The sequence below is a fragment of the Osmerus mordax genome, chromosome 10, assembly GCF_038355195.1.
Source record: "Osmerus mordax isolate fOsmMor3 chromosome 10, fOsmMor3.pri, whole genome shotgun sequence".
Lineage (NCBI taxonomy): Eukaryota > Metazoa > Chordata > Actinopteri > Osmeriformes > Osmeridae > Osmerus > Osmerus mordax.
The window spans coordinates 12508844-12536567 of record NC_090059.1 but is presented as its reverse complement, the minus strand read 5'-3'; the positions used below and the strand labels follow the sequence as shown (position 1 = coordinate 12536567).

The window sequence follows — 27724 nt, the reverse complement described above, 5'->3', positions numbered from 1 at the left end:
CACACACACACACACACACAGAGGCCCTCTTTATTAGATACAATGTAAACGGATGCTGTAGCCTCTTACAGGGCAAGGCTTCTCAATTCTTATGTTGATTAGATTTGATTGACCGGTAAAGTGCATGTGATGATGATGTGTGTAGTCCAATGTGACCATGCATCCATGGCAACAGGGTCTAGGAGATGATGTCATGCTGTTGTTTAGTGAAAACTAAAAGAGAAATAAAGGGATAGAGAGAGGAGAGACAGAGAGAGGAGACATGATAGAGAGAAAGAGAGAGAAGAGAGCATAGCTTCCCAGAGACTCTGAGAGTGACTGAATTCAATTCAGTTCAAACCCCTTGGAAACACAGACTCTTGTTTTTACACCTTGCTAGGTGTAGACCCCTCAGACAAGAGGAGGAATGTTCTGGAGTGAGGCTCAGCCCAATTACCAGCATATTTCAAGCAGCAAGGTGAAGGATAGACAGAGCAGCAGCCCCAGTTCTGTGTGTTGGCCCCTGGCCTAGAGGAGCAGCCCTGGCCGTCCCTTCTCTGTCACGCTGACTGTCCTCGTCCCATGTGTGTGTGTGTGTGTGTGTGTCTCAGTATCGTACTGTGTACCCTCGTCATAAACGTGCTGGAGGGACATGCCCCCTTGCCACATGCTTTACAGTATTTCCTGCCCACTCTCTCACTTTTTCTACAGGGCTGTGTGTGTGTGTGTGTGTGTTGGTACAGTACGTGCATGAGTGTGTGATGCCAGGTGCTTTGATGTAGTGCTCTGCTGACTGTGGAAAGCTCCTCTCTTTGATTGGGGAATCCGGAGCTAAAGCAGAGCCCTGTTTCTCACACGACACGTACAACAGAGCTTCAGAACAGAGCAGAGACTCAATCGGACATGTGACAGGATGGTGTTATACGACACATCAGATTTATTTTGAAAACTGAGTTTACATCAATGGTAGTATCAACCAAGAAACTTACTTTATTCTCTGCCATGTTGAAACATTCACTATTTACACCACAGTACAACAGTATGTGGGCCAAAAACACAGTTATTAAGATTACTTTTAAATCAGGCAGTGCAGGGTGTTGGCAGCTGTTTATGAGTGACCCTGTGAGAGGTGAGAGGTAGCCATCGTCTCTGCAGGTCCTTTTTTTAGAGTGCTAAAATCTTCTTCCCTGCCTGCCCATCTCCTCCCCCATCTCCTCCCCCATCTCCTCCCTTCTCTCTTTAAGTCTGACCTCCTAGCAGAAGTGGCAGTTACATGACATGCCAGGATTGCCCTTTTCCTTTGCCAGGGGGGGAGGGAGCTTTCAGGACTGAGAGGTCTGTCTGTCTGTCTGTCTGTCTGTCTGTCTGTCAGCCAGCCTGTCTGTCTGTCTGTCTGTCTGTCTGTCTGTCTGTCAGCCTGCCTGCCTGCCTGCCTGCCTGCCTGCCTGCCTGCCTGCCTGCCTGCCTGCCTGCCTGCCTTCCTGCCTGCCTGCCTGCCTGCCTGCCAGCCATTATCCCAGCTACAGATAAAGAGACCCAGAGACAGAGGGGCGGGGTGGACAGGCAGAGAAGGAAACAGAAGCAAAGTGAGAATGAGTGTTAGATGGAATAGAGAACTCAACAAAGGCGAGGTCAGATCATCTTGGTTGTTCTCTCTCCCTGTCTCTCGTTGTAGAGTGGGTAACGAGAGAGAGAGGAGAGAGAGAGAGAGAGAGAGAGAGAGAGAGAGGAGAGAGAGAGAGAGAGAGAGAGAGAGAGAGAGAGAGAGAGAGAGAGAGAGAGAGAGAGAGAGAGAGAGAGAGAGAGAGAGAGAGAGAGAGAGAGAGAGAGAGAGAGAGAGAGAGAGAGAGAGAGAGAGACGGTGGTATCTGGAGACCCGACAGCCCTAGTTTAAAAGATCAACATCTGCCTTACTCATCCCCTCCCACCCTCGTCCCCATCACCCTCTCTTTCCCCCTTCTCTCCCTCTCCCCCTGCCAGCGGCCACATGGCACTTACCATGTTACCATGACAGCAGAGATATCATTGTCAGGGTCATTTACATATCTCTCGTGGTCATGCTTAGAACATCCATCTGAGTATGGTACACCAGAAGAGTCTCTCCACAACGACTCTCAAGGTGCAAATAGAATATGAAATCCTTTCGAATACTCGACACATTTGTGTGGTATTTGTCCTGAATGTCCCAATGCAGCTGGGTGGGGTCTGTCATTTTAGAATGGTTCTATTGATAATTTTGGTCCAGACAAACTCAATCAAGCCTTGATCCTGTAGAGTAGGATTTCAATAGTCTGACCTAGATGTAGATCTTACCCCTAAAGCAGAAAGGCACCAGTTTCCTGTCTGGTCTTTAAGTATGAATGATTAGTTAACCTAGTTTTTGACGTGAAGAGATAACATTTCAGTGAGGGTAAGAAACCTCTGTTTCACATACAGCAACCAATTAAATACAATGTTTCAAGCTAGAATATGTTCAATGCTATATGTGAATTTTCCTTGTATTGCGATATCAGTGCCTTAATATATGGTGAATCTTAAACTAGTCACGCCAACTGTTTATGAGAGACGTCTCTGAAGCATGTTCTCTCACAGGCCAGTATATCTTCTGTTGCCTGGCTCTACTGTGTGCCATGGTGGAGGGAGATAAGCGTGGAGTGTGTGGTTTGGTCTGGTGTGGCCACAGCACAGTGTAGGAATATTCTATGTGGTGTTCTATTTGTGGCTCTTGTGTCCGTTGCCTAGGAGATTCTTGGCAGAGTCCCAGCAGGACTGGAGTTGACCTCACTCAGACAGAGAGACAGACAGACAGACAGACAGGAGAGACAAACAGAAGGACAGACCGACACAATCAAAGGAGTTTACAGAGAATGCTTTGCTGTCTGAAGACAACACATCTTAACCCTGTGTTCCTTAGCCCTGTTGATACATGAAGGTTTACAGAACCTATAAGGTGAGACCGGTACAGCACGCTGTAATGACATCACGTTTGGCCCCAGTACCCTCTCACATGGTGTGCCCTAATGACATAATTCTCCTGAGATGAGCAGTCGGTTACCATAGCGCCCCAGCAGAACCTCGTCAGCACCATAGACTGATTACTTGGATTGAGTGTGACCAAGAATTCAACCAATTAGAGTAGATTAGAAAAGGTCCCAGCCAATCAGAGTAAAGTCTGCTTACTCACACACTTGACATGTTATTCCATTGCAGTGGTCAATTTCAATTAAGACAGCCCTTTCTTGCCTACTGCTTGTGTACACTAGTAGGATGGACCCTGGTGGTCTGGAGATAGCCTTCTTCCACTGTCTACAAACACAGAGTTTGTTATAATCTGGTATGTAGTCATATAATTGTAACATATACCAATAGCCAAATTCTAACAGCACATTTGTTTATACTACACACCGCTTGACGCTACACAGAACCTAATTGGCTGTATGTTTTCCTTCTTCCAGCATTGATTGATTGGTCTGTTGCCTTATATGTTGTTTGCAGTGACTATTTTGCTTCCATAGCAACGTACCATGGCTGTGCATCCCATGGCCATACAAGGGCTCGTGTTCTGGTGGGACGAGAGAGAGGTAGAGGAGAGGGAACAGAATGTCGGTGTCATCCTCAGCTGCTGTGTGTGTGACGCATGGGCATGGGAGAGACGGCTCCACTCCACTCCACTGGGAACCATTACAAGGATTTTCCTTGCTGCACCAATCCGATATTGATCTGGTTTATTGATGGATTTCCTTATTTGATTTTGAGGTAATTAGGTTCACTGCTTTCCCCGCTTAAGCGTAATTGGTTCTCATTCGCGGTGCATGTCCTGAATTGCACTGCTTAATGCAGCCACTTAAATCACGAGCCGTCTCTTTTGGTGTATCTTAGGGTGTGATCTCACTATAGTCTCCCAGTCTGATGGAGGTCAGGTATGGTTTGCTCTTCCTGTGTGCAGCTTGCCCAGCTTGTAGCAGCTGCTCTCTCGTGTGTCCCCCCCCCCCCCCCCCCCCCCCCCCCCCTGCTGCTTCAATCACCACTTCAAACAGAGAAGAGGATGTCTCACTGTTCTTGCTCTTCACATGGTCATTGATTACGTTTGTGGCCCTGCATCGCTGCTGGAGTTAGGGGCCATTTTTAGTTGAGGTTGGGTTGGCTCATTGTGTAGAATATACTGTATGAAGACAAAAAGGTATCCATGTGTGATAACCCTGCTGCAGGTTTGAGCTTTAAATAAACTCTGGCTGGCGTCTTCCCTACAACATGTGAACAAACGCCTGTAGTTTCATCTCACACATTTGGGCATTTCTGCTTCATCTGGAAACAGGGTAATACCTGTCAGCAGCTGTCTGAGATGGGACGGTGGGTCATGTTGACAGGTCCTCCAGGGCTTGTTCTAGTCCATCTGCGTTGTCTGTTGGTTTGGGAACTGCTTACACCTGTCTCAGTCTGATAAACAAACGCCTGGAGCATCGTGGTAGACAGGAGATGTTTGTGTTGGTTTTGACCTGCTAACATAGAAGGCATGACAGTTCAGAAGAGGACAACATAGGTTTACTCTGGTCTGGTCTGATCCGGTCGGATCTACCATTAGTCTGGTCTGGTCTGTCTAGCCAGGAAAGCTAGTCCACTTACTGTATACTCTTTAAACTAATACAATTAAACTGCAGTTAAAATCTTCTGCCATTCCAGTCTGCTCCTTCCTCTCCTTCCTTCCTCTACAGGCTGACCCCCCCCCTGCAGGTTTCTACAAGGTCAGATTAGAAAGAGATCTGGAAGTCATCAAACACACACCAGAGGACCTGTCTGTCAGAGCAATGTTATCGCTGCCCTCCTGTCCCAGGGAGGAGTTGATATTGATGAACACTGAGATGCCCCCTCTCACTTCTCTTCACATCTCATCACAAGTTATCTTGAATAGCCTGATACCGTGTGTCGACAAGTGAACCAGTCTAAAGCTGACCTGTAACTCAAGGGGCTGTGATCTTAAGATTGTGTTGGTGTGTGTGATATGTGTTTGTGTGATATGTGTGTGCGTGTGTCATAACTGAACAGTTGTGATACTCTGCTCTCAGGGCAATAATGCCCCTTAGTGGCCAGGAAGTGTACTACATGTTGCTGCCTTCTACTGTTCCAAAATATTGGCTATAAGACCCCCTCTTTATGTTCTCCTCATAAAACAATCTTAATGTTTTGGTACAGTATGGCAAATCTGCCAATGGGGAGATGTTCAGAGTAAGCTTTGACAGATAATATTTCAGACAAATCCTCAATTGGCATAAAGATCATCATTTATGATATCCACCATATGCAGTATAATATATATTTTTTCCGTAGCTGCTGGAAACCTTAGTGGGTCTGGAAGGTGTGTGTGTAGCACACCTGACCTGGCTTAGATCATCTGCAGTGTGTGAATTTCACCAGCAGTGGGAGCTAGAGACCAGGAATGCTGTCTGTCATGAGCAATGGAGCGCTATTGACCGAGTTATTGTCAATTCCCTACATCCATGCTAGAATGACTGGCAAGCTAGTAACACTAAAAGTTAGCTAGTTAGTTAGCTGGCTGGAAGGAACCAAGTCACCAAGCATGAAAAACGTGCAGGATCAACTCGGCAATGAGCTCAACAAGGATGATCCGCTGAAAGAGAAGTTGTAACAATTGCAAGGACCTCCTCTGTTCTTATCTATGATTAGCCAAGATAGATCTGTTATCAGGGCTGCCTTTACTTGCTATTGGAAAGCATCTAGGTGTATCCCTCGGCTCAGTCTAAAGCTGTTTCTCCATGACTCAGCGATGTGCTGTGTGATACAAGTCTCTGTCCTCACAGGAAACACAAAGCTCTGAGCCTTTTTATCATCTCAACCTACTTATTTATAGGCTAGGATGATGAGGACACGCTCTAGTACACACACACATACACACACACACACGCTCGCTCTCTCTGTCTCTCTCTCACTCTCTCCACTTCTCTAAGAGAGAAAAGCCCCAGATCAAGGGCCCTCCAGTCCTGTTTTGGTGTATAGAGAACTTAGTCCAGCAGGGACAGTTAGACTGCTGGTGGAGGACATTTTCAGTCATGAGAATCGAGAAAGTCTGTCTGTGTTTGTGCCATCTCTTGGTCTCTTGTCTTTGTCCTCTCATATCAGGCCTGTAAGTCTGACCTGCTGGTTAGTCACCACCAGCTGGGGCTGGACTGAGAAACATGTACCATCTTCTTATGGAACACAGAGTTCTGACAGGTCTGTGCACCAGACCATCAGCAACCAATACGACTCACTAACAGCCTGACAGCAGTGTGTGTGTGTGTGCGTGCGTGCGTACGAGCATGGGTTGTGTTTGTGTGGTTCATAATGTCATGGTGGTGAGAGAGTCAATTGGCTGAGGTGAGGAGCGTGTGAGGTGGGGTAGCAGGTGTTTCAGCCAGCAGATGATAACATTAGCTACAGGCTCTGAAGAATGTGAGGGGAGCTGGGAAGCAGGGAGAACTAGGGAGAGATGAAGGGAAGGAGAACTGTTTCATGCATGTTAGGAGTTTTTACCATGCTGCACGCCATGAAGCTGGAGCACCACTCAGTCACAGCGGCCTCTCTTCTTATTGGCTGGCGGCTTATCGAGCCAGATGAATGATTTACTTCCTGGTTAGTTTTAATGGTGAATCAGATCTTATCTCAGGGCTCTACACACCGGTCCGCTTCTGGGGAAGGGTCTATCACAGGGAAATATCCTGGACACTATCTTGTACATTACTATCTGGTAATGACAAGACTGCATGGAGTCCAAAGGCCAGGCTAAACTTTGAGGTTCATGTTCCTCGGAATATTTGATGTTTCGATTTTTTGTTGTTGTGGTTTTCCTATTTCCCTTCCTATAATCAGAGACAGTATGATATCTAGTATAGAGTACTGCATCTGGTGCTATGGTGGTATATATTAGTTTATACTGACACATATTCTCAAATTTTGCATTTTTCCAGAGCCATTTCTTGAAAGTGTCTTGACTGCAATAGATTACTTTATTGACTGCAAACAGCATTGTGTTAATTGCTACATAACTCTGTACAAACCGTAGTAGCTCCAGTCTGTACTTGCAGGGCAGTGTCAGACTAGGACAATCCACCACTGGAATCTCCCCTCTCTACTAATCTAATTTAGAGCAGAGAAGCTCATTAAAGACATGGCAGTCATGACAGGGTTAAGAACCCTCAAGTCTTCTGGTCAGATTCTCTGCTCCTCTGTGGCTTCCTCTCCTCTGGGAGACGTTAATGCATCCCTGTCTGCCCCTGCTAATGCAGAGAGACCCCCTGTGGCTGCAGGTTGGGACGATCGAGAGAGGGTCGGATATAGAAGCGTGTCGTGGCGATTATTCATCTGTATAATCCCTACTGCAGGGCTGTCCAACCCTGTTCCTGGAGAGCCAACACCCTCTAGGCTCATGCTCCGACTATAATCGAGCGCCCCTGAGTTTAATAATTAGCTGATTGGTTGATGAACTGGGTCTGGAGTTGGATTAAATACGCTGAGGTGTTTAGGTAGGACTTGTTTGGGTAACTGTGCCGTGTCTGGTCTCCTTCTGAACCCTCCTCATCCTCAGGAGGAAGGTTTTGTATTAGACTCAGTAATGATCTGTTACTGTAAAATCCCACTCACATGCACACACACAGACACGCATCATTTTCCTCTGTTATTATTGATTGCTGTGTGTCACCAGATAGCATTTTCATGGCAAATTGAATTTATTCTGTAAAACAAACACAATATAGGAGCAATCCACCAATCTTTCTCAGCTTCTCTTCTCAATCTCTTGGGAACAGAGTCGATGGATCCATAGGAAGTGCTACTGGGGCTTGTGATGGCAAGGTTGTGTATTGAGTTTTCTTGTAAACTGGTGGGAAAGGTCGAAGAGTTCATTCCTGTGTGGGGGAGAAGTGTGCCTCGTGCACAGTTAACGAGGAGGGGGCTCGAGTGCCTAATTTGTAACCAGCAGTGTTATGTTTTTAATTAGTTTAATTTGGCTACCATCCCGCATCAGTGAAATCAAGTTGTTCCTGGACTGTCCATGGCGGTATAACTAGTTGATATCTGGCATTTTTGACTGCTAAATTAATCTGTTTGGAAAACTAAATATTTTACCAATCTCACTCTCCATTTCTCTTTGTGCCTGTCATCTTAATGGGTGTGGCTTCCATGTTTCTGGTAGCCAATCAGAGCAGTCTGTTCCTCACACGCATGTCCCAGTCGAGCCAGAGCCCCTCACAGCTCATTAATATTCAGAGACTGCAGTCTCCGGGCGCGGGCTCAGGTGCCGTGTGAACATGCAGCCAACATACATAGAGAACCACGCTTGCATTGTATGTACTATGGGATTCAAACATACCACAATGGAATGCTTGTTGATGCAAGCAAAATGCCTTGCTCAGAACACAGTGGCATTTTTGCTGTGATTTCGTTTAGAAAATTATTGAATTTCCCCCCTTTTTTTCGGTCATCATTCTGTCTTTTTCTCCTTATCCGCTTCCATTTGTCGTCTGAAAATGCTTGAAGGATTCACACTGAGCTTGCTCTGTAGTGACAGCTGACAAAGCAGAAAAAATAGCTAGGAAAAAGGGAGGTTTGGGTGTGTGGTCCTCATGGGAGAACATTTCATAATAGGACATCGTGGCCAATAGCTGCATGAGAACTGGTGTGTGTGTGTGTGCACTGATCTGGAGCATCTTCACCCCCCTGCTTTATTAGGCACTTCCAGCTGGTGGGTGAGAATCCTGCCATAGTCCAGCCTTGCTTCTCCTACCCTCCTTACCTCTCTCTCTCTCTCTCTCTCTCTCTCTCTCTCTCTCTCTCTCTCTCTCTCTCTCTCTCTCTCTCTCTCTCTCTCTCTCTCTCTCTCTCTCTCTCTCTCACATGTCCTTTTTTTTTTTGTTGCTCTCTTTATCCTCTGTCTGCCTCTCTCTTCTCTCTCTCCTCTCTCTTTCTCTCTCTATCTCTGTCTGCCTCTCTCTCCTACCTCTATCTCTCAGCCCCTCCTTCCACGCTCTACCTCTCAGCTCCTCCCTCCCTTCTTCTCGCTTCCCTCCCTCTCCCTCCCTCCTCCCTGTCATTCCCATCCCTGTCTTGCGCGCAGCGGAGGGTGTGTGTGTATTGAGAGGATGTCTCCAGGTTCAGTTAGGGCCAGGGGGCTGTGGGACACTGAGACAGCAGGCAGCGGGACCAGACACTCATCCTGAAGACAGAGACTCTTCTTGGGATACCGCCTTAAGCTTCACCCCCCTCCAGCATCCAGCACATTCCAACCAGGCTCAGCTCAGCCTGCAGGACCAAATGAAGAGCTATTTTAACCAGCTCTGGAACACATAAATACTGAAAGAAGCTGAGCTCCTCTGGACTGGATCCTACAGATACCTAACCTATATTCAGACAAAAACGTCAAGAGCGTGTTTACTAGGCACTTAACAGGAGGACGTTGCTTTTTTACTCTTTCGTATTCATCATTTTATCTTTTATCTTCCTTGGCTCGTGCCCTGAGAAGGATACTACAGCTGTTGTGCTGTGTGGGAGAATCTATCACCAGCTCCAGAGAAGCTGCTTTGGTCCAGTAAGGGGGCACCTTCCTCCGTCCACGGTTCTCACCTGCGTGGGCCCTGGTCTGCTGGGTTACCAGACCCGATCAGTCACCTGGGGAGGGGAAAGCCCTGCCCCAACTCCGGTTCTGGGGATCTTCTATCCTATCGTGCCTGCGTCAGGGCAAAGCTGTGTCGGTGCTCGTTTCTTTCCTAGCGAGCCTCTGAAAGGACCCTCGCCATGGCTCACGCTGCCTCCCAGCTGAAGAAGAGGGCTGATCTGGACCTGAATGCTGTGGAGGACGAGAAGGAGAAGAAGAGGAAGCTCAGGAAGCGTTCTCGAGAGCTGAAGAAAAAGGTAGAGGAGGAGAGGAGAGGGGCTATGGAGAGGAGAGGGGGCATGGAGAGAGGAGAGGAGAGGGGCTATGGAGAGGAGAGGAGGCATGGAGAGAGGAGAGGAGAGGAGAGGGGGCATGGAGAGAGGAGAGGAGAGGGGGCATGGAGAGAGGAGAGAAGGGAAGCTCAGTGAGATCGTTCCGTCACATCAGTCCCTCAACGATCTCGTTCTTTTGTCCTGGTTCATCTCCTTCATGAATCCTCAGCATATGCAGTCACGCACTCACACACACTCACACATACATACATACATACATACATATCGCATGAGTGGGCTCCCTTGCAGGGGTTGGGAGGGTGCGGGACTGAAGAGGGGGATGGAAGTAGGGAGATGAGCAGAGGTGTAGAGGTACAGTGTGGGGGGTGGCAGAGCTGAGGAGGGAGGGAGGGAGGGGAAACAGGCGGTCGGAAGTGTTGTTCTGTGGAGGCTGCTAACGAGCTGTGGTGCTTGCACATCCTGGTGGGCACCTACTGGGGCTCACCTGCTCAGGAAACACACACAGGTGTGCGTTTGATCTGTCTGTGTGGGTGTGTGTCAGAGGAATGAGGCTGGTGGGGGAGTGGGTGGGGAGCAGCACTTCAAGGGCAGGTGCTCTTACTGACTGACTGACTGACTGTTTTAATGACTAGACAAACACAGGCAGAACCAGACAGTGTGTAAGGTTCGATAAAATGTGTGTCGCTGCTGTTTAGAATGTTGATGTTGAGCTTATAGTACTGTACAGAACATACAGGGGGGGTTAAGTGCTTTATGTGTTTTCAAATTTAGAAAGGCAAAATATCAGTTAACAGTTAAACATCCCCAATGTATTTATTAATATTTATTGTTACTGTCCAGATTGAAAATTATGGAAGCTTCTCCTTCGTGGATTATTCTGTTTTCCATATATGAACTGATGGTTACGTAAACATGGTGTGGTGCGTGTTGGCTACGGCGCCGTACAGGGCTTGGTGGTGCGCAGCGTAGAGAACACTGTGGAGTAGTCACGCTTCTGGACCTGCCAGATGAGAGTCTTTCATCCCCCGTGGAAAATGAAAACATGTGGTCCACATTCAGATGATTCCATAGTAAAACCTGCTCACACAGAGGCATTTAGTGTGATTTAGTATACTTGTGTATATATATATATACATATATAATACATGCAATGAGTAAATATCCTGACATTTTGGGTTGTAAAACGCTCTAATGTGCAGAATTGTCAGCATATTTAAAGGAATTTGTGTGTTATTTTGTGTGTGTGTGTGTGTCAGGGTATTCTATCCATCTCCCTGTGGAGGAGCCACAGCCTTTGGTGCAGATTAAGTCCACTGCAACAGTAAAGGGAGCCACACTTCTCACACAGTACGCAGGAGGAGAAAGACACTGATAGAGAAACAGAAAGGAGAGAGAGAGAGAGAGAGAGAGAGAGAGAGAGAGAGAGAGAGAGAGAGAGAGAGAGGGAATGAGAAACATGTACTGTATAAACAGCTATACAGAGAGGCATAGACAAAGAGAGAAGGCCACAGACAGGAAGTTTCCAGAAGGCTCTTGGAGAGATACAGATGCGAGTCCCTCACATGTCGGAACAGTGGGCCCACCAACAACCACACAGGCCCAATCATCACTGTTGAGGAGAAATCAATCGCCTGTCCACCAGCCAATGAATCAGTCCGTTCTTCTTACTGCTGAGTCCTCTTGCCTTCATTAGATAAGTGTAATTATCCTTTTTCTCCTCCGCCTTTTTATTTGGGCTTGATGACTGCAACCTTGACGGGCTCTCATTGCCAAGATCTATAAACCAATAGGATTGATTACCACAAGTAGCTAATCGGTAAGGTTTTGGAAAAAAGGGGATGGGGGGGTCCCAGGAGATGTGTGTGTGTGTGTGTGTGTACACGTGTGTGTTGTGTTGGTGAGAGGGCGTGAAGCCTTAATCCATCAGAGGGCTTCTATACGTTCCAATGGCTCAATACTGCTGACCTCCACTCAGCAGTGTAGGGGTTGTGGGGTCATAGGTCATAATGTTATAGGATTCTTGGCGATAGTAAAAGTAGATATTCAGACATGGGAGTTCAGTTTCAGGCTCGACTATGAAGGGAAGAATATGAGTCGATAAAATGTAGACAAGAAGACATAAGTTATGGGGATTTTATTTGTTTATGCTAACAGGTATCCCCATGGAGACAGGTCTATTTCACAATTTGTAACCAAATAAAGAAAGAAAGAAAAGGTCTCAGGTGGAGATTGCTGCTGAGTAATAAGAGAGTGGAGTCTTCAATAAGAGGATGGCTAAGGATACAGAGAGAGAGAGAGAGAGAGAGAGAGAGAGAGAGAGAGAGAGAGAGAGAGAGAGAGAGAGAGAGAGAGAGAGAGAGAGAGAGAGAGAGAGAGAGAGAGAGAGAGAGAGAGAGAGAGAGAGAGAGAGAGAGAGAGAGGGAGATAGACAGACAGACAGAGAGAGACAGATAGAGTGCTTTCTAGCTGAAGGGTGGGGAGCTGACTCTATTGGTTTACACTTCTGTGATGTGAGAGAGGAATAGAGGAACAGAGGGAAGGACAAGTCAAACACAGTGGCCAAATTCAAAAATATCGATTACATTTTGACTGTAGTATGGTAGGTGTTGTTCAGTTGTGTATCATAGTGCTGGCGGAGGTACAGCTGGCTGTAGCTTAGAGTAGTAGTGGGCTTCTTGGCTGGCGTTGATCTGTCCTATCACATTTCGTGTCGCTGAAAATCCATATTATAGTCTGCTGCCCTGCCCTGCCCTGTCTTCCTCTCCTCTCCTCTTTTTTCCTCTTTTCTCCTCTCCTCCCTCCCCTCTCCAGGATCAGAATCCTGCTGTTCATTTGAGCACCAGCGCAGTAATGTCAGTGAGACTTATAGCACTAAAAGCTTTCTTCTTTCTCAGTGCACACATGTTTGTCAATGTTTCTTTCCCGTGGTTGTAGTAGGCTAAGGGTGACTCTGTGACTGGGTCTCCTACACAGTCTGAGCTGCTGTTGTATCCGTGTGATGTCACAGACTCAGGAGACGAGACCCCTGTCTGTCCTCCAGCCTGTCCTTGTTTCAACTCAATCACACACATACACATACACGCAAACACACACATATACACACAAACACACACACACATACACAAACACATCCACCACTCACACATACACACACACACATCCACCACCACACACACACACACACATACTAGAGGAGCTGTTGACACCCCTCTTTTCCCCATTTCTCTTCCATCTATCTCTCTTATTGTTCTGTTTTTGGGGTAGAAAGAGGGGTGTTGAGGGGTGTGTGTATGTGTGTGCATGGTTGGGGGGTGGGGCTTCTAAGAGCTCGAGTTCACACTCACTGCCACCAGCATCGTCCTCTGTACACACACACATTCACACGCACACGCACATGCATACGCCACGGCAGTAATCCCCTGACACTTATTTAAGCCAAGCCTCATTTTTCAAGGTCCCTGATTTCCCTCCTCCCCATCGCTCTTCCACCCACACTCCCCTCCTCTCTCATCTCTATTGTGTGTGGAGGGCTTCTTGGCTTTCCCCCACTCTTTTGGAGTCCCCCCCACTCTTTCCACCCACCTCCTCCTGCCTTGCCCTGCCCTGCCCTGCCCTTCCCCCCTCCTCTCCACCCCCTCCTCCCCTTCTCCTCCCCCTCCTCGCTCTTCCTGTCTGTCCTCAGTAGAGTCTTCTCCCTGGGGAGCTGGGCTCTGTGTCTGATTCCCTCATTTTTTTAATCTACTCCGTAGCAAATTTCTCATGTTCTTACTTCTCTTTCTTTCTTTCTTTCCCTCATTCTCATTCTCTCTCTCTTTCTCTCGCACACTCTCTATTGAGTTGTAATTGTGCTGGTTCTTGAAGCTAGTAAATAACACATTTTGATTGTGAAAACGGTATTGTTCAGGTGATTTACATCCCACAGAAAATCATCTCACACGTAGTTTTATTAAAAAAACAACCCCAGCGCGTAGGTAGTATTACTGTGGTACAGCGTGAGTGAAGTGACACTACTCCAGTCACATGGACCAGACATGTCGCTGCAGCAAAGTGGAACGGAGAGACAAAGAAGCATCCAAGCTGAGAGTGCCTCCTCTTCCTCCCCCTACCCTCATCTTCCTTCCTGATCTGCATAACCCACCAATCACGGCAGAGCCAGCCCACTCACGCCTGCCATCAAAGCCGTTGAATCATGGGAGCTTAACGGCCTCCCATCTCACTCTACCGCATATGGAAATGTGGCAGGTATACACTGTATACACTTCTAATGAGGGTGTTGAACTAGGCCAGGGTGTGCTGCTGTATCTGGAGGTTAGTGGAGACTCTGCTCTGTTTGTGGAGGCTCTGCCATGCTGCGGAGGATACAGACAAACCTCTTCCTCCCTCTGACTGACAGACTGAGGAGAAGTGGGCAGGAGACGGGAGAACACAGGGGCAAGGCTCTGGCTCAGCACAGCTGACGATCCTGCTGTGGGTTCTCCCGGAGAATGAGACGATAACAAGGAGGAGAGAGGAACAGCCGTGTGACGGTGGAGAACAAGCAGAGGGTGGGGTGGAGGAGAGGAGAGAACAAGGCTGGGAGGTAGTGAGAGAAAAGCAGAGGGTTGAGAGGGAAGGAATGTGCTGCAATTGAGGAGAGGAGAAGACCGTGGAGGAGGAGGAAAGATTGTGGGGCGGAGAAAAGAGGAGTGGGATGGAGGGGATGAGAGGAAAGGAAGACGAGTGTGATGGAGGAGAAAAAGCTCGAAGTATTACGAGGGGTATAAATAATAGAACTGTAGCCCATCAGAAGCCTGCGAGAAAGAGAGGGAGAGAGAGGAATAAAGGGAAAGGAGAGTCAGTCGTAATGTTGTGGGGTAAAGGGAAGGAAAGGGTGAGGGGGGTCATAGAAGGAGAGGGTAGGGGTTATTAGAAGTAGAAGATGGAGGGTGAGGAGAGGATGGAGGTAAAGAAATGGAGCGAGTTGGAGTAAAGACAGGGACAGAGTGGGGGCGAAGAAAGGGAGAGTGTTAACTGGAGTAAACATTACCGGTGTTCTCAGAGAGGGGGGAGCATGATGTGTTGGTTAAGCCTTTTATCCTACTGCTTCCCTGCAGGGCTGTTGTTCTCTTCCCCACCCCACCTCTCTCCCTCCTCTCTCTCTCTGTCTCTCTCTCTCTCTCTCCCTCTCAATCTCTGCCTCTCTCTCTCTCTTTTCTCCCCCTTCTCTCTTGCTCTCTCTCCGCTGCAGAGATAGTCAGAACTGGGTCGAGTTGCATCTGTGAAACCTAGACACTCACAGACGCGTCCTGTACATGCACATGTACGCAATTATTAACACACAGCCTTGCCCCTACAGTTTCCTCAATTTGTTTTAATGCAGCACCAGCCACCAGAAACTACAACCACAACAGCCTTTACAGTATCTTCCTTTTTGAATCAGAAACATATACACACACAGCTGTTTAGATGGATGAGCCACAGGAATGTGTGTATTAGTGTGCAGGTGAGTGTGTGTGTGTGTGTTTATACCTCCCTTCCTCTCTTCTGCTCAGCAGTTGTTCAGAAGTAACACATTCTGAGAACCTTGAAGTCATGTACTCTTGTAGTAGCTGCACAGTATTACACTTAGTTTCTGAGTTTAATTTGAGCAGACAGAATATAGAGTTTGTGCAGTTTGTGTAAATATATATCTAAAATGGCATAAGGCTTGTATTTCAATAGATAGTGGACTTCAGCAGCAGCAGGTGTGTGTGTGTGTGTGGGTGGGTGGTGAATGCAGGCTGCTCCATTGATCTCTGTATTCCCTGCTTGTAGCGGACACTGAAGGTGAGCGGAAGGGTGGGGCTCTAGTCTGGAAACACACATGCTCTCTGCCCTGCCACACACTGTCATGCACGCACACACACACACACATTCTGACACTTATTCACCAGAGAAGGCGAGGTGTGTGATGTATGTCCTGCTGCCCAGCCTTCTCTGTCAGGCAGTGTGTATGTGTGTGTGTGTGTGTGTGGGGGGGGGGGGGGGGGGGGGTTGGGGGGGGCGAGGGGCATGCCAGGTAGTCACGTCACGGACCACAAAGTATCCTGGGTCAGTGCTGAGCTGTGCAGAGATGTTAGGCTTTTCAGGCTGGGAGTCTGGGGCCAGAGCCAGGAAACACTAACCTCCTTTCTTCTCCATCTCTCTCCTCTTTACACTCACTCTCTTTCTCTCTTCCCCACTCCATGTCCTCTCTTTTAGTCCCAGAGAGGAAAGCAAAAGAGAGAGAGAGTGAGATGGAGAGTGTGGTTGAGCCGCTGGACTCATACATTACTGACTTATCTTCGTTTGGCTCCAAGGTGCATCATCAACACTGATGTGTCATTGGTTGTTTGCATGTACATTGTTTGCTCATTTGTTTATTGTCATCTCACTGGTTTCCTTCTTCAGTAAAATTGCTATGCGAAGACTGGGAAGTAGTAGGGGAAAAGCGGACATTGATGCCCTTGGTCAGAGTGCTTATCGATCCTGAGAAAACATTTCCCTAATAACCCATTAGCAACTCTGTGGCTTAATGCTGCATATATGTGTCCTGCCTTCTTGGTGCTACATTGGAATGAATCCCTGTTCAGTCAGTGTTGTTTTTCCCTGTCACATCTTTGCGTGTGTCCTGTGTGTGTGTGTGTGTGTTTGTGTTTGTGTCAAGAAGATCAGGTCAGCAGCTGCAGCAGTACCATGTGTTAGGTTGCCATTGAACTAAGGAGGAGTGCAACATTGGGAGCATGTGGTTGGCTGATGCGAGAGGAAGTGAACCGTAGCAAGTCCATCTGTGTGTTGTTTACAACCCATGCAGCAGCTTTTAAATGCACCAATTTGTTAAGTCGCACGATTCACGGGTGGAAGGAAAGTTAAGTCCTGTCGACCGGAAACCTGACAGGACCCACCTGCCCAGCACAAGAGACAGACCAGCAGACCAGTGAATTGTGTCTCATTTTAAAACGGATTGAGACCAGTTGCATTATCCTTCCAAAAACAGATGAGTTAGAGGCTGGGATTGTTGTTATTCCTTGAAAGCGTTATTTTAGCTTTAACATGTTCAAGTGAACTAGGAACCAGAAGGATGACAGTCTGTGGGAAGTATGGCTGTTAGAGCTAGTCCTCGTGTAGGCTGGGGTCCTGAGGGGCTGGGGGATGCAGGGTGTTAGGCATGGAGGCTGGTGGGTGTTCTCCGGACATCTCTAACTAATTCATGACCTCGGCTCAGTGGCTGTCAGAAGAGATTAGGCTACCGTGAGAACAGACGGCCAGTGTCAACCCTTTCTGCCTGTCTGTCTTTCTATCTGCTCTGTCTGTCTGTCAGTCCACACACACACACGTCACAGCCATCCTTACCTCTGCCTAGCCCAGAGTAGCTCTCGAGCAGCAACAGTACAGCATCAGCATCTATCCGCTATCCAATAAGGAACCAGCAGGGCTGAGCCCGCAGCCAATCGCCTGAGAGTGTGTGGTACCGATCACGCGGCATGTGTTCTGCTAGGTATAATGATTTAGCTTAGACTCGGTGAGCAGTCTGTACCAGAGGGGAACGCTAACATTGTAGAAGGTTCATACAGAATGCTGTGGTTGTTGACAATTACACAGTCTTTCAGTTATGTGGGCACTGTCAATGCAGTGATCAAGTGTAGCCACTAGGGTCTGATAGAGAACTGGTGTTTGGAGATTCCCAAGAATGCACGTTTGTTTGTGTTGCTCTCTCTCTCACTCTGTCACATTATCTCTCGCTCCATATCTCGCCAGTCTCCCTCTCTTTCCGGTCTCTTCCTCTTTCTGTTCATGTGCTTTCCCCCAAAACCAGCCCATCAGCCTCTCTACCTGCAGCTACTGTAGCCAGCTGAGATGAAGAGGTGATCCAGCCTTCAGCCATATTGACCAGAGGACTGAGGGTCAGGTTCTGCAGAGGGAGATGATGAAGGAGGGAGAGGAGGGCAGCCAGGCGTGTCTCGTGAGGAGTGAGACATGAGGAGTACTCCTAATTGGCTGTATTGATCAGGCTGGTGGTTTATCCGTTTACACCAGAGTCAATAGCTGTATGTTTGTGAGACACTGTTCTCGTGAACGTCATCTTTACACTTGGAGATGATTCAGCAGAATACTTATGACAGTGGAACATCACAACATTTTGTTAGTAGAACTGTTTAAAATGGTGCTGCTCTGGTTGAAGGACTATAACAGGTGCTAGTCATAAAATACAAAAATAATTACCCCATGTTACTGAAAGAGAAAGGACGCAAAGAGGAGATATTACAAGACAATACAGACGCTTGAATTTTATTACCTTTATAGCATCATAAGACACTAGTCTTGAACTCTTAGCATTGCAAATAATTCTAGAACCTTCAGCATCCTATAACCGTCTAGAATCCTCAGCATCACAAAACATTCTGGAACCTTAAGAACCCTCAGCATAATAAGGGACTGTAAACATTTAGGATGATAAAGTTTTCATTCCCGGGGCTTCCATTCCACCTCACACTGCAGTCAGGATTCTGTTGCCATGACAACTCCTCCCTTCCCACTGGATCAACTGCCAGCCTTGCAAAGCAGAGACATCCTCTCCAAAAAGACCAGAAAAAAGATATTCACTTCAACTGAATATGACATAGATGCACATCGATACATACAAGTATTTTAGGTGGGTTTGATACATCTCGGATGTAGGTTTATATTATTGTGCTGGGTATACCCGGTACAGGGCACCACTTATGTTCACCACATCAAACAGTGTCTCATTTGCGATTGCTTTATGCATACAGTGAGAAGGCCAGGCATATCAGATTGGAATGAATGCCCCCCCTAGAAAATGAAAAAAGAACCTTATTTAACCATCAAAATGAGTTACTGTTGACTGCATTGATCCAATTCATTAAGTTGTTGGCAACTGTGTATGTGTGTGTGATTGGGGTTGTGTGGCTGGGTAGTGGCTGATTATATTGTTGATGCAGTCAGTAGCTATCCAGAGAAGCCAGCCTCTACTGGGTTGCTGCCTGCCTGTCCCCCTGCCTGCTTACCAGAGAAAGATCAGCCACATCTCCAGTGGACTTAATGCTCTTGCCCCCAGGCTCCAGGATACACTGGCTTTGGCTACACCAGCAACAGTGGACATACTGGCTACACTGACTCCACTATCTACAGTAGTAGCTACACTGGCTAACTGACCTGGCATTGGATCTGCATTGTGGCTCAGGGAAAAAGAGCTGATAAGACAGGAAGACAATGAGACTTGCTCTGGACAGATTCCTGGCTGGGGGGCCTCGTGGGCAGGGGCAGGGGGGCAGGAGAAGGGGGGCGGGGGCCCTACTCTAACCATCCCTGGCTGCTGAGGACTATTTTTCTATTTCGGTTCCCCCATGCGTATCATGGTTACTGCTAGCCCAGAGTGACTAGTGCCTACTAATATGGTAAGTGTGGGAGAGAGATTCCCCTGTGTTGCTATGTGGGATGAGGGCCAGCCAGGAGAGTGTTCAGCTGGCTCTCACTCAGAGCTGGTGTTTACAGGCAGATGCAGGGCTGAATGTGGCAGGCGACTGTAGCTGGTGTTGGTTTATTGTGCAAGATGCTGTTGCTACTTTGTGTTCAATACTCTGTTGATGAAGGGATACAAATGTTAAAGGTGATGCTGCACTACAACTCAAGTGCATACCTAAACTGCACGGTCGTTCAAAACTGTATACGTTCTTTCAAAGCTAAAGTTGTATACTTAAGTACAACAATTAAGAGTGGTATGATGTTATTGTTCAGTTCAGAGGAGGGAGAGATTAGCAGCGGAACTGTTGGTTGCCCCCTGTCCTCCCAGGCATGCTGGTATTTTTAGCCCAAGCATAATGCCCCTGTCTCAGCCCGGTCCTCTCCCAGCCCCCCCCTGTCCCAGCTCCAGCTCCAGTCCTCGCGCTATAGCATAGCTCATTGAATACTCAGGTTTCACTCACTACTGCAGGGGAAAATGGCAGTGGAGGAGGCAGCAGAGTTTCTCTCCTATCCAGTAAGTCCTCTCATCTGATTCATTACCTGGCTGAGCTGGTGCTGCTTGAAGCGTTAGTCTGATTGAGTTGGCGGCGGTTGACAATTTTGAAGCGGATGTTTGTGTGTGGCTGACTTTGTGAATGCAGGGTCCCAGGATGGGACAAGGACAGGAACTAGAGTGTGTGTGTTTACTGTTGTGGACTGCAGCATGGTGCAGTGTGTGACGGGGATTCGCATCCCGGCGTTGGAAGGCATCATAACTCAGAGATATCATCAGGAAGAGCTACTTAAAGTCACATTTGAGTATCGTGTTCTGATTGATCGATGTTAATGTAACCCACTGACCTTGGATACAACGCCGTACGCAGCGGAAGAGAGAGAGAGAGAGGGGGGGGGAGGAAGAGAGAGGGAGGAAGACAGAGGGAGGAAGAGAAAGAGAGAGAGGTTAGCCAGGGACGAGTCTATGGTGTGTCTCTGTCATGTAAATGTACTGTAACATCGTTACTGTCGGGTTGGGCGTCCAGACAGATGGAAAGGTCCGGGTTTCTAAGAGAGAGGTGGAATGGGTGCCATTTTATGATGATTATAGTGCGATGAACAGAAGAACTATGGCTCCATTTGGACCCTGATGTCACTGAAGAAGACTGTGATGAGCTGTTACTGCCTGAGAGAAGTAAGCTCTTACCTGTGTCCTTGGACCGCAAACATGTTCTCTGGGTCTAATGGTAGACGCGTGGGTTTGCGTTCGGGTTTGAACCGCATCCGGGGGCTAGGTAGCTTTACCTGGGAGTTGTGAGATCTTAGTCGTGAAAGAATGTGAAGGTGTCCTCTTGGTCGGAAGGTAGCCGTTCGGGTTCGTCGCCCGTCCCAGAATTCAACCCTGAGGTACTTCTAACCCATGTCGTCTGGGAAGTATCAGTGGTTTGGTTATGTTACAGGACCTCACAGGCAGCACATCTGTAGCTGAGAGTCAGAGTGGTGCTGTGTGCTAGCAGTGAACACATAGGAGATATTCAGTAATGTTATGAGGAAATGAACTGAATGTAGCCTGGTGTTCATATTTAAGTGATAGAAGCATGCTGGTTGGCCCACAGAGGTTGTTGGAGGCTAGAGCACCTAGCATCAGGTGTGTCTGGGTCCAGCTCCTCCACATAACTGGTTCTGGACTTTTCATGCTTGATTCATGGTTGAATATATATTTTAGTTGACTATAATTTAAGACGTTTCAGTTTATGTGTCATCCATGGACAGTAAGGATGGCTCCTTGGTCTAACGGTACAGTACATGCCTGGTAGACCTGGGGTTTGGTCCCTGTTTCATGCACTTCTGGTTGTGTATGGGGAGGCATAGACTGATTAAAACGACCAGTTTTTGTGTGTGTGTGTGTGATGGTCAGTATCAGTTGACAGCTTTAGTGTGAGGGGTTTACCCTATCTACAACCAGCCTCCCCCTGAAGCTATAGCTAGCCTAAACATAGACAGTATATCTATTCTATTCTCCCCCTTCTTTTTTTCTCTCTCTTTTTCTCCCCCTCTAAGGGGATCCTATGTCAGTGAGCGGTATGTTAGGAGCCAGAGGAATAGGATAGAGGTGGATCCTGGGGAAATGGAAGGAGGGACAGGAGGACCAGAGAGACTTAGTTCAGAGGAGGATGCCTAGTTTGTGTGAATGTGTGTGTTTTTGTGTATGTGTGTGTATGCTTGTGAATGCCTTTGACCCTGGCATGGTTGTTGCGATCACAATGTGTGCTTATTGTTTGTTTGTGTGTAAATGTTTGTGTGTGGTCCGGTAAGCCCTGTTGTAACTTCAACTCTGCTCCAGGGAGCTCACGGATGCTGACAGTGCACTGATGGTGACACAGATAAAACCTCTTATTGTGTGTGTGTGTGTGTGTGTGTGTGTATGTGTGTGCGCTTGCATGCGTGTGTGTGTGAGGATCTAGACTGATAAGTCCCCCAGAGCCACTGACCAGCAGCCAGTGCAAAGGGAAGTGACCTAAGAGCACACAGGCAGGGACACTAATCTGGTTACAATGACTGACATAACACACACACACGCACACACACATGCACACACACGCATACACACACACCACCTATCCAAGTCACTGTGACCTGCTCCTCAACCACAGCACGCTGTTCAGCTGTCCCTCTAGCTGCTGTTTGTCAACCAAAAATCTGTTGTCACCTGAACTAACTATCACTGTTAAACATTTGAAACTTCTCCTTTAGACAATAGTGATAGACTGGGGTCATGTTTCCCAACTCCTGTGTAAAGTCCTCCACCACTGAGACTGTACGTCTAGTTTACAGGTGCATAAACTCTACTAGTTATCACTGGAGCAGTGTAGAAATGTGCAGTAGCAGCCCTCTGGTTCTGTCAGTTTTGGACAGAGGAAGTGAGCCTGTGTGCATACTGTAGGAGAGAGAAATGTAAGAGCCTGAGTGTGATGACTCCAACATGCCTGCTTGTGGCATGTGGTGTGTGTGACTGGGGTGTGGCAGAAATCATTACAGCACTGCAGCAAGAGCAGACAGGGACACTCCCTGCCCAACCCTCCCCTCCTCCCCCTCCTCCCCCTCCTCCTGCCTCCCCTCCTCCCCCTCATCCCCCTCCTCCCCCTCCTCCCCCTCCTCCCCCTCCTCCTGCCTCCCCTCCTCCCCCTCATCCCCCTCCTCCCCCTCCTCCTGCCTCCCCTCCTCCCCCTCATCCCCCTCCTCCCCCTCCTCCCCCTCCTCCTGCCTCCCCTCCTCCCCCTCCTCCCCCTCCTCCCCCTCCTCCTGCCTCCCCTCCCCCCCCTCATCCCCCTCCTCCCCCTCCTCCTGCCTCCCCTCCTCCCCCTCATCCCCCTCATCCCCCTCCTCCCCCTCCTCCTGCCTCCCCTCCTCCCCCTCCTCCTGCCTCCCCTCCTCCCCCTCATCCCCCTCATCCCCCTCCTCCCCCTCCTCCTGCCTCCCCTCCTCCCCCTCATCCCCCTCCTCCTGCCTCCCCTCATTCCCCTCCTCCCCCTCCTCCTGCATCCCCTCCTCCCCCTTCCCCTCCTCCCCCTCCTCCTGCCTCCCCTCATTCCCCTCCTCCCCCTCCTCCTGCATACCCTCCTCACCCTTCCTCTCCTCCCCCTCCTCCCCTCTTTTACCTTCCTCCCTCCAACTCCTGCAGAGGCTGACTACTCACATGGACAGGCCACACCCATATTGACCCCCATGCACACATACTACACACACACGCCCATACACAGTTGCACGCACACACACATTGCACATGAACTTCAGTACTTTGTTGTGAAATGCAATTTTCTCCTCAGTTCTGTCCAGGCTCACTGCGGTGATAAAACCCATTTTTCACAAGGTCTGCTTTACTGAGACACTATATCAACCCTCAGTTGTTTATAACCTCAGGCCTTCTGATAGATGTGTTCATATGTTACAGAAGATGTACTGTAAATCCTGGCAGGCAGCTTACTGCTACTGTGATTAAACATCATCATCAAGCTTGAAGGAAATACACAAATTATACTGAGCTTAAAGATTTAAACATCCAATCTCCACAGTTTCACATTATCTATTAAGGTCAATTAATCAGATTCCTTCTAATCTCCTCATGCAGTTCTCATAGACAGGAAGTTATCTTCTGGCTCTGGCCATCAGCACAGCTTTACAGAAGAGATGGAGAAATGGACCTATTGTCTGTAGATTGCACTCATTTCAGTGGACTGTTCATGCTGTCAGTCAGCAGACGGTCTCTCCTAGTCACAGTCAACTCACCTCAATCAATACAGATCGCTACCGGATGTGGTTCCTACCAATATTAATTTAGGAGTATTCCAGTGTGTGTCACATTATCTTTTCCTGTACATTGAGACATCGTCAGCATAGTGACTCTGCTGTTCTGCTTTCTCGGCACAATGGCAGTGTCATCACCGTAGCCCGTGTCTGTCAGTCTGCTGGCCTGCTGGGTTCCTGACAGCTTCACAGCACGTTTAAACACCATATGTATCCCCTGTGCAGAGAAAATGTCCAACTCCAGTACTCTAGTTTTATGCTAAACACATCAAAGGAACAATGGTAGTTGTCGCTGCTTGTCTCTCGCATGAAGTTGAAGGAAGGGGGGGATGATGAGAGTGGGGGAATAGCTTACGATGGGTCCCAGTACAGGAGCTACAGAAACGTAACCTTGGTTCTCTCTCTCTCCCTGTCCTCTTCCAAGTCGGACAGCAATGCCAGCTACCTGAGGGCTGCCAGGGCAGGGAACCTGGAGAAGGCTCTGGAGTACCTGAAGACTGGCGTCGACATCAACATCTGCAACCAGGTACCACTCAGTCGTGGCAAATGGTACAAGGGCTGTGTGAGAGATGTATTTGTTGCAGTGTCCAGTACTTTACAGGTTCCATCATTCTCTTTCTTTTGTCGCCCTCTGTAGAATGGTCTGAATGCTCTCCATCTAGCCTCTAAGGAGGGCCATGTGGAGGTGGTGACAGAACTCATCAAACAAGGAGCCAATGTTGACGCAGCTACCAAGGTAAACCCCAGCGTAATATCCTCTGTGGTGAGGAGAGGAATGAGAGGAGAGGAAAAGAGAGGTGTCGATGAGAGAAAAGTGGAGGGAAAGCGTGGAGAAGGGAGGAGAGGTGGGAAGGAGAGGAGAGGAGAAGGCACGAGAGGAGAGGAGAAGGGAGAGGATGAGGGGAGCAGAGGAGGGGAGGAGAAGTGAGGAGAGGAGGGGAGGCCTGCAGCCTCTATTCTCTGCTGCCTCAGCATACTTACATAGATAGCTAGCAAAGTCACTTTGCCAAAGCACTTAGCAGGATGAGTGGCTGAGAAGGCAGTTCATTGATTGGCGCCAGCAAGAGGATTTTCACACATAGTACAGTATAGGATCTGTTCACTGATCATATGCTAGTTATAATGAAGATAATGTGTATGGTAGCTTGAACACCACCGTGACAGTTAGCAATATGTTACCTCATTAGCTTTAGATCAGGAGGGTTAGCTATTTGTTGTGATTAGCCTTGAACGAAATAGAACTACAGTACCAGTCATTGAATGGGAAAATGTGTCAAAAATGTTGACCGGTACTGTATATATATTTATAGATTGGTGTGTGAGAGAGAGAGAGAGAGAGAGAGAGAGAGAGAGAGAGAGAGAGAGAGAGAGAGAGAGAACTTGTTTTGGAAGTAAATAGTGGGGTTGGCAGCAGGAATGAAAACAAGGAGGAGCAGCTGTTCCTGGTTAACATGACACCAACAGGTGGATGACCCCACCCCAAAGCTCCCCTCATCGGCTCCTATACCCCCAGCACTTAGGAACTCACCTACCATGCCTTCCATCCATACACTCCCCCCTCCCGTACCTCTCACGACCCCCCCTCACCTACCCTCATGTTTCACATCTCTCTCATACCTTGCCCCCTCCACCCCATATCCTTCAACCGCTAACACTTACCCCCCCTGCATACTGGCCCCACCATCCCAGACCCAAACACAGCCCCTCTACTCCTCTTCTCCTCTCACCTCATCTCTCTTTCTCTCCTTGTTCAGAAAGGGAACACAGCCCTACACATAGCCTCGTTGGCAGGACAGAAGGATGTGGTCAAAGAGCTGGTTACCAACAGTGCTAATGTCAATGCTCAGTCTCAGGTAGGAAACACCACAACCACACCCTGACCACACACACTTAACCATACTCTGACCATACTGTACATTCAACCACAACCCGGTTATATATACACAACCACATACACAACAATATTCAAACCACACTGAAAGCCACACCCTGACCATATACCACGCTCACTCAGAACCAGAGTCAGTCCAGAATCAACCAGGACTGGACCAGACATCAGCAGAACATCAATCTGTATTGTGTCCCGTGTAATAGAGTGTGTGTGTGTGTGTGTGTTTGTACAGCAGTGTGTGTGTGCGTGTGTGTGTCCTGGCTGGCTGGCCTGCTGATGAATGTGGGTTAGTCTGCAGCTCTGGTCTGCAGGACAGAAGTGCTGACAGGGCGTTGAGTCTAAGGGAGTATTATGGTCTGTCTGGAACCATGGCAACCGTGATGTCACCAAAGCAGTGGGACAGCAGATAAAAAACCTCTCTTTGCCCTCTATTACGCTTCATGTGACATACAACCTATTTCAGCCTTGTTTCATCCTGCATACACACATACACACAGACAGGCAGTGTGTATGTGTGTATGTCTGCATGTGTGTGTATGATCAGGCTTGTTTCAGTTTCTCTAGCTGCATTGTTACGTGACCAGCATGACTATAACAGCCCAGCTCAGCCCAGCTCTGTTTGGCAGCCTGGTGTGTGAATGTGTGTATGCGAGAGTGTGTGTCTGGTGTGTGTGTGTGTGTGTATTTGTGTCTGTTAGTCCGTGCATGTGTGGAGCTGCTCCTGAATTGAGTAGCACTCCCTATCCAGACTCAGATCATCTCATGCAGTAAAGCCCATTAACACCACCTGTGGAGGAGACTATCCTCAACATTCTCAGCCCTCTGAGCTGTCTTAGCAGCACACTGTCCTACCGTAACAGCATTAATGGCGGGTACCACTTGGGGTGAGTGGGTGTGGTGGGGAGGAACCATGTATCTGAGTGTTTGGCTCAAACATACACCATGTTCTTGAACAGTGTTATCAGGTGTGAGGCGTACAGGCATGCAGAGAGCTTACAGAGGACACTCTGCAGGGCTTGTCAGTTTCTCCACACGCATGCACACACAGAGGTGTTGAACTACCTTATTCTGTCTCTTTCCAGAATGGCTTCACCCCCCTGTACATGGCAGCCCAGGAGAACCACATGGAGGTGGTCCAGTACCTCCTGGACAACGGCTCCAGCCAGGGCATCGCTACAGAGGTCAGTACACACTACACCCTACACACTACATGCTACAATCCTCACATCCTACACACTGAACACTACACCGTACATCCTAACCCTTTACATCACACATGCTACGATACACAGGGCTCAAAATTAACGTTGTCCCGTCGTTTCCGGGGACTAGGAAAAATATGTCTGGGACAGTTCAACACAGACGTTAGGACGACTGTGGGACGATAAACCATAACAATAACCTTTCAAAATCTTTTTCACAAATCTTTTTCAAACCTTTCAAAAATATGTTCAAAACATTTTTTCAAAAATATTTTTATGTAATTTGTATCCAACGTCTTGTTCAAATGTACAAAACACGTTTTGTCCAAAACTTGTGTTTAAATTGAAATTCTACACAATACACAGCCAAAGCATCCCTGTGGACATCTTTCTAAGTCCCTCAAGCCTTAGAGACCAGACAATACCAAACCTTTCTTCCTACCTTGTTTTGCAAGCAATGTGCAAGTGTCAATTAGGTTATTGCCAATTACATTACTAGTCATGCATGCATGGAAAAGAGATGTTTATCCCCTGATGACAACTGATTTATTTAATCAAAGGTGACGTGGAGCTCTTCTCTGAACTACATTAGCTGTATTCTCTATGCATACATTACAGGCACGTTCCATGAAAATGATGCATTATTCTGTATGTCGTCAGACCCGTCGTACCTCAGTAAAGTGATAACCTCATACAGTTTAGGCCCATGGCCCTGTCCAACACAGTGCACTTTAATGGAGCATGATTGGTGTTCATTTCATTAAGTTCTTCAGCACATAATGCAAGACCTGCTGTGTGCATGTATGTGTGTATGTGTGTGTGTGTGTGTGTGTGTCTGTGTGTGTGTGTGTGGATATCTGTGTGTGCTACTCGTGTGTGTAGGCGTCAGCAGTGTGATGTCACAGTCACACTGTAGGCTGTGACCTTGGCTTTTCTCAGCTTCTTGAAGTTACAC

At 48.0% G+C, this 27724-nt stretch overlaps 1 protein-coding gene across 1 annotated transcript in view; it reads left to right on the top strand.

Annotated features, from left to right (window-relative positions):
• Positions 1 to 27724, top strand: part of ank3b (ankyrin 3b) — an 82672-nt gene that overhangs the window by 8281 nt on the left and 46667 nt on the right. Inside the window, exons 2-5 of the mRNA XM_067244242.1 lie at positions 24101 to 24202; positions 24314 to 24412; positions 25431 to 25529; positions 26650 to 26748. Coding sequence (XP_067100343.1) covers positions 24101 to 24202; positions 24314 to 24412; positions 25431 to 25529; positions 26650 to 26748 — 399 coding nt within the window. The remainder of the gene's footprint in view (positions 1 to 24100; positions 24203 to 24313; positions 24413 to 25430; positions 25530 to 26649; positions 26749 to 27724) is intronic.